Consider the following 6,948-nt stretch of genomic DNA (forward strand, 5'->3'; position numbering starts at 1 on the left):
CCTTAGCCTGTGCTGGCAGTAGATTGCTAACTTGGATGGGGGGAGTGGGTCAAGGTCATTTATCTTGGGAGAAAATTGGCAGCTGTGCATTGGAGTGACTGATCTGGGATGGACAGGCGTGCAAGTGGGCATCCCTGGGCACTGACAGTCAGCCCTCTTTGCACACGTGGTTCCCCAGTGCGGGCGGATGATGGACTGAGGTGACGGAGTGATAGTGTGTGCTACCATGTTGCTGCAGACAGGAGCCCTGGGTGATACTGGCCTCTCGCACTCACTGGAGTGGCCTCATCCAGTGATGTTTCCTCTGAACCTCCCCCGCCTGATCCTGGCCTGAGGCTTGGCAAAGTGATCATATTAGTCATTGAATGGGGCCGTTGAAAGGGAAAGGTAACATCAGTCAGCATTTGCTCTGAAGACTTGGCTCCTTGCTGATTTTCATGGTGCTCTACTGATTGCACCAGCTAGGGAAAAGACCCCATTGAGGTATGGGGCAACCCATCCACTACCCCAGATGACCATTTTAGGCCCTACTGTTGCCAGGGATAGCGAAATGTGTTTATTTGCTCTGGGTTAGAAAGACATCTGTTTGGTATGTACAACACCGTCCCATGCATGCAGATAACCCGCAGACCATCCCATGCCCCAGGGGAGGACCCTGCTGTTGGAACAGTGGTGCGGTCTGTGCCAAAGCCATCACTACAGCCATCTGCAGGTTGTGCCCACCACTTTCAGCACCATCTTCACCTGTCAGACTTGTGCCGCCTGCCTCCCCTGCCTCTCCTGCTGTAGGGCCCAGGCTGGTGAGTTGGAGAGTGGGAGGTACCATGTGATAGAAAACCAATGTGTCCACTGTGGTAGGTCCAACAGGGTACACTGAGCAAAAGAGCTGAAGGAATAGCAGCCAAGAGAGGAGCTAAGCCAGTGGGGTCCCGAGGAGCTTTAGTCCTTGAAGTCCAGATGGGCTGAGGGTCTGGGTCCATCCCTGCCCTTGCATGCAACACACTGTGGGGAGACAACTTAGGAAAATGGTTGGTCTGTGGAATAAGAAGAAATAGTCAGGCCAGGAGAAGGATATACCAGGGCTTTTGGTTTGTCTTTCCCATTTTTTCTCATCCGGTGTGAAAGGATAGCCTGAGGCTGCTGATACAGCTCAGCTGGCAAATAGCGTGGAGCTTGGCTGCTAAGAAATGTGAAGGGGCTTGGAGGAGCTGGAGGGGGCTGCCAGGGAGGCTGGGTTCAGCTTGCACCTGTTGCTGTCTTCATGCATCTGGGACACTTCAGTGGAGCCTGCCTCAAAACAAGGCACAATATGGGCAGCGTGCACCACATGCACCTTGTTGCGGGGTTTCTTCCTCAGGAGGCAGCTGAAAACTTTTTTGAAGCCCTTGCGGAAATGCTTGGAGACCAGGGCATAGACAATGGGGTTTAAGCAGGAGTTGGCATAGGCCATGCAGTGGGAAAGCAGGCGGAAGGCATAGGTGGCCTGGTTGAAGGGAAAGTCTCCATAGAGGTAGCGAAGGATGACCACGTGGTAGGGCAGCCAGCACAGGCAGAAAAGGATGGTTACAATGATGATCATCTTGGTTACCTTCCGCTTGGCCTTCTTGGACTCTGACACGTCCTCCAGAGGGTCCACTGCTGTCCACAGGTATTTGATGGTCCTGGTGTAGGAGAGGCTGATGACCATTACTGGGATGACATAGCCAAAGACAAATGTGCTGGTGTCCATGACCTTGCGCCTCCATTCCTCCCAGCCAGGCATGCAGATGTAGCTGGACTCCCACTCAATCAAATCGTAATAGCTTAGGTAGGGCCCAGCAAAGACCACGGAGAGGCCCCAGATCACAGCCATGGCTGCCACTGCATTGTAGGGAGTCCGCAGCTCCCGGGAGCGCAACGGATAGCGGATGGCCAGGTACCTGGAGGGGAGACCAAAGCAACCAGCACTGAGATTGCAGCCAGGCTCTGCCTGGCCACATAAACACCAGGGACTTAGGACTCCTGCTGCTCTGGAAAATGGGGGTTTCCTTCATTCTCATGAAGGTCCCTGAGCAATAACCCTCCATGTTATCTCACACTCTCTTTGAGACACAGTCCTGGTAACCATTTTTTTCTCTTTCAAGACATATTGCATCTCTCCTCAAGCCCAGACTGATGGACTCCTCCTTATATGGCAGGGTGGGTTATGATCCAAAGCTAGGGCCAGAAAGATGGGGCCATGGAGACCATGCAGACCACTGCTGCTGGGGCTACAGCCCCACTTATCCAGCAGTAAAAGGTCTGAACAGAGGCGTTAAGTCCTGGAGAAGCCTTACTGGGTGATGGGCACAGTGCAGACTCCTTTCCCAGCCTTCCCCAGCTTTCAGATCAGACTGGCATGGAGGGGATTAGCTCATGGCAGCTGGGACAGTCCCTCTCCTTCTGGCACTGTCTGGTTTCTCAGACCAGCTCACAGCAGCCTATCATCTGCTCTCCTCCAGCAATAGCGGTAAAAAATGGTGTTTTGGCCAGCTTGGCTCCCACACCTCCAGGCAACACCGTGGGGCAAAGCGCAGAACCGCTCTCATGTTCCACTCTGTTACACACATCAGGCAGGAGAAGTGACAGGCAGCAGATGTGAATTCCTGTGTTTGCCCTGACATTCCTGCAGGAGCTGCACAGTGGATGACAGCAAGGAGAGAAGAAGGTTTGGTGCTTGTGGGCAGGGCATGAAGAGGAGCTGTCAGCACAGACAGGAGTCTGTCTCTGCTGCAGCCGCAGCCTGCCACTATCTGCAGAATAATGCTGATTTTTTGCACTGTAAGACATGCAAGGCAGGCAGATAAGAGAGGCAGCTGGTGTAAAGGGTCACGCGTGTGACAAAATCCTGTTGTTTGCCTGTCATCCTGACAGCTCCCAGAGGCTCTGTGAGAACCATTTCACATTGAGGCGAAATGCGGCCACCTCTTGGGTGCAGTACTGCAGTACAGCATACAGGCACCACCAGAAAGGAAAAGCACCCAAGCACTAATGCTGTGCCAAGATGCCCTTTGGCAGGGAGGGATGCTTTTGAGATAGTGCTCCCAGTTCTGAGCTGGATGGAGATGCAGACTGCTCATGCCACCTGGGTGCAGGAAAGCAAGAGGCTTACACGTTGGCCTAGAAGTCATTCATCTCGCGGAGTCTTGAGTAGCAGTCTGAGCCTTCTGCTTGATCATCAGTCTGCCAGAGCTTGCCTCCAGACTGACTGAGGAGTGACCAGTATGATGAAGGAGCAGACAAGGTGGCAGGGGCAGGGATGCGAGCTTTCAGGGACCGAGGGAAATCTGAGGTCATTCTTGTGATGAGAGCCAGGCTGTGTTCCCGCCAGTCTGAAGAGATTGGGAGATTTGGGGGATTCACCCCTCCCTCCCCCAGGGTGCTAGCCTCTCAGGGTGGGTGAACTGCTGGAGTATCACACTGATGTTTGATAACAGGTGCCTGGTTTTGCAGATGGCACCTGGGAGCAGGACAAAGTGGAAAGGTGCTGGGAGAAGAGCACCACACTTCCTTTGGGGAGATTTAAACCAACTCAGACTTCCCTCCCCCCTTACTGGGACTGGAGAACACTGGTACTGAAGCTTCCCTCTGCCTGGAGGGACTGGCAGCACCATGCACCACCTTATCACAGAAGGCTCTTCGGCCCTATCTTGTCTTGGTACCCTTGGAAGCTAGCACAGCCAGCAAGATAGGCCAGGACATTTCCCATGTATGGTAGGTAAGGCTGGGCATTTACCCCAGTGCAGATCTCTCCCTTGTCCTGCACCATTACTACAGGAGCAGGGAGGCTGACACGTTAGTGTGATGCCAACAGAACAAGGTAGAGCTCTCAGGAATGATTTAGATGGCACTGATTGTACCTTGGGACCAGGGTGGACAGTGTGATCTCCCAAGGGCCTGTCCCTGCAAATTTAGTGGCCAAGTTTTTGACTATGAGGCTGCCTGAACCTAGTTTTGGGGCCAGCATGTGGTGTAAGCGAAGGCACATGCTAGTCAAGTCTGAACCTGAAGCAGGACTGCAGTGAAGACAGAGTCCAAATTCTACCAGCAAAGCGTGGCTGGCCCAAACCTTTCAGAAATGTGTTTCCCTGCTGCGTATTCCTATGACTGGAATCAGGGTCACTGCTTAACTTATGGCAGGGCTGGGCTCGGTCCCCATGACCACACTAAGGCAAAAACTGCTCACGGAAATGCCAGTTGCTGCTCAGCCTTCGGGGTGGATGCTGTTCTGCACAGGGTACCGAGGAGAGCTGGGGCCTGGACAGGGATTGTTAGAGGACAGGTTTTGTGCTGGGCCAGCATCCCCAGAAGTACAAGAGCTTTGCTTGCTGCAGGACTGAAATTTCTTTGGGATATTTATGTGGCTTCTCTTACAGTACTATCTGTTTGCGTTGCTGCCATCACATGATGATTCTCCACAATGATGGCTTGAGGATAACTGTTATCCTCTCTGTGCCATCTTTGATATAGAGCTAGGTGATTCCCAGCGGGAGTCTGTGGCACAGTGAGGACCTAAAGTCAGATCTCAAGCACCCTTACCACCAGGAAGGTCTCCCCTGTGGAAAATGCAAGCAGGATCAGCATGTGCTTTGCACTCAGGAGAGCTGGAAGTGCTGCCCTGGGGTTGTTAGAGGGCTGGAGACACGACTGGTCTCTAAATTGCCTTTGGCTTGGACCACACTATTGGGCTTTGAACCATCTGCCTAACAGTGATGGACCACCATCCTCCCAGTTCTCCCTCCAACCAGGTCCTCAGACTAAATGTCTGGAGAACCATTCCCTCTATCCCAGCCTCAAGGTGTCTTTAGACTGTTACCTGTCCACTGAGACGGCAGCTAGTGTGAAGCTGCTGGCATACATGGTGAGGTAGATGAAGAAGTGGACAGCCTTGCAGATGAAGGAGCCGAAGACCCAGCCCTCAAGGGAGTAGATGGTGGCCTGGAAGGGCACACAGAAGACAATGAAGAAGAAGTCAGCCAGGCTGAGGTTGAGGATGAAGAGATTGGTAGTGTTGTGGCCCATCTGCCCATTGCGCAGTAGCACTGCTAGCACCAGGCTATTGCCCACTGTGCCCAGGAGGAAGATGAGGGAGAAGACCACAGGGACGATGACGCTGGCGGGGCTGAACTGGTAACTGTTGGAGGAGTTCCAGTATCCAGCCAAGCTGGCGAAGTCCTCATGTTCTGTCATTCTGCGTTGTGGCTGTGGTGAAGTGTTGGAGCCTGGAGCAATACAGACAAACTGCTCAGCCTATTAGACTGGCTGATGTTCTCATGAGCTGACTGCAGACAGCTGGAGCCCTGCTCTCAGCTCTGTGACCCACGTGCTTTTCAGTGAGTTCCTTCCAATGCTGCTGGCCTGCAAGACACATAGTGTAGGGTTAGCTTGGGGGTTACAGATGCCCTCCTTCCCTCTTCTGGCTGTGGAATGAATCTACAGCCTGGACCTAGGTGCCTTCTTAGATGGATAATGCTGGAAGTTGAAGTTTGGGGGAGGGGAGAGGCTGGTATCTGGCCTCATGGAAGGAGCAAAGTCCTCCTCCGTGGAGATGGATCAAAGATGTCCCAGCCAGTCCAACTGATGACTAGGGGGAGAGGAGGGAAAATTCCTTCTCAGCAGTGGGCTCCAGCCCTAAACCAACCAGTTGGACAAGCCGAGACATTGGCTTCCTTCATACAGATAGGTAGGGTTGTAACCCTCCCCTGCTCCCAGCCTTTTGAGTACCTGCTCCTACAATAAACACAGCACACTAGATGCAGAGCTGGGAATGCCTCTGGCAGTAGCAGCTGCTACACAACTCCATGTAGTGGCCAGTCTGGGACTTCGGAAGGAGTGCAACTCCGACGGGACAATCTTTGCTTTGGTTTCAGAGTAATACAGATGACAAAGGAGACACATACTGTCCCAGGGCTTGGGCTTTTTGTGTCATTCCCTTTCCTCCAGAATAAGCACTTGGACTGAAAGCACTTGGACTGATGGGAACTCAGCTATCTGGGACCCAGAAGGCACCTGCGCTTCACTCTTTGACACACACTTAGCTCCCGTAGGCACTTAGTGTTCCCAAAGCAGAGGAAGCAAAGGGGACTTTGAAGAGAGTGGCTCAGGGTCGTCTGAATGTATATTTATTTGCCCTGTCGAAGGTGCAGTGCAGAAAATTCCTGTTCAGCCCCAACTCTTCTGCTTTATGGAAACCTCAAAGTCCATGAACATGAAATGGCTCGTGTGTGCTGGATGGCAAAGGGATGAGGAGGCTCTTTTGGAAAGCTGGGAGGGCCAGCACTGAAGTGAAGGCCATCTATTTTTCTTAGGTGTGATCTCAGCTCTCTCTCAGTGCATGAACAAAGCCAATTAAAATAGCAGTGTCAGCTCTGAGTACGACTGAAAGCCTTCCCATGGCCACTGCAAGACTAGAGTAGACCCATGCAGTGTGAGTGTATGCAAGAAGCAAAGGAGCTCCCACTGGCCCTGGGCAGAAGTGGGAGAAAGAGATTAATGGAGACCTGTCAGAAACTGGTCCCAGAGTCTGCTCCAGAGCCTGAGGCTCTTCTCATGCTGCCTAACTAACTCCTCTGGGACCAGGGAGCTTCCCTGTATGCAGGGCAGAGCAGCTCAGGCTGCTCCTGGTGTTTTATTCTTACCTGTATTTGCTTGCATTGGCTTAGGCTGTGCTCAGGATTATACCCTGTGCGTGGCTGTAGCACCGAGATCCTTTTGCAGGTCTGAGGAAGGTACTAGCAAAGCTGGAGCACAGCAGACAGCTCAGCCAGAAACGAGCTTCGTCTTGTCACCCACCAGACAGTACCTGCGTCGCCTGGCAGCATAACTGGCTGCTTCTCCTCCTCCTCCCCTCCTTTTCATTGCCAAACATTCTTCCTCCTCTTCGTCCTCCCTCCCTCGCAAGGCAGCCCTCCTCAAGGGCTGATCTAAGGA

General features: G+C 52.8%; 1 protein-coding gene across 1 annotated transcript; it reads right to left on the reverse strand.

Moving 5' to 3' along the window:
- Positions 1–1,180: 1,180 nt before the first annotated feature.
- LOC134147376 (galanin receptor 2b-like) lies at positions 1,181–5,247 on the reverse strand. The gene is made up of 2 exons (XM_062588480.1): positions 4,835–5,247; positions 1,181–1,919 (listed from the first exon to the last, which is right to left on the reverse strand). The coding sequence occupies exons 1-2, from the start codon at positions 5,206–5,208 to the stop codon at positions 1,181–1,183; spliced, it is 1,113 nt and encodes a 370-aa protein (XP_062444464.1). The 5' UTR covers positions 5,209–5,247.
- Positions 5,248–6,948: the final 1,701 nt, after the last annotated feature.

Source organism: Rhea pennata, chromosome 15, assembly GCF_028389875.1.
Source record: "Rhea pennata isolate bPtePen1 chromosome 15, bPtePen1.pri, whole genome shotgun sequence".
Classification (NCBI taxonomy): Eukaryota; Metazoa; Chordata; class Aves; order Rheiformes; family Rheidae; genus Rhea; species Rhea pennata.

Coding starts and splice junctions, on each gene's coding strand:
- LOC134147376 (XM_062588480.1), bottom strand. CDS start 5,208: ATGACAGAACATGAGGACTTCGCCAGCTTGGCTGGATACTGGAACTCC. Junction 1,920..4,834: donor GCTGCCGTCTCAGTGGACAG/GTAACAGTCTAA, acceptor TCTCCCCTCCAG/GTACCTGGCCATCCGCTATC.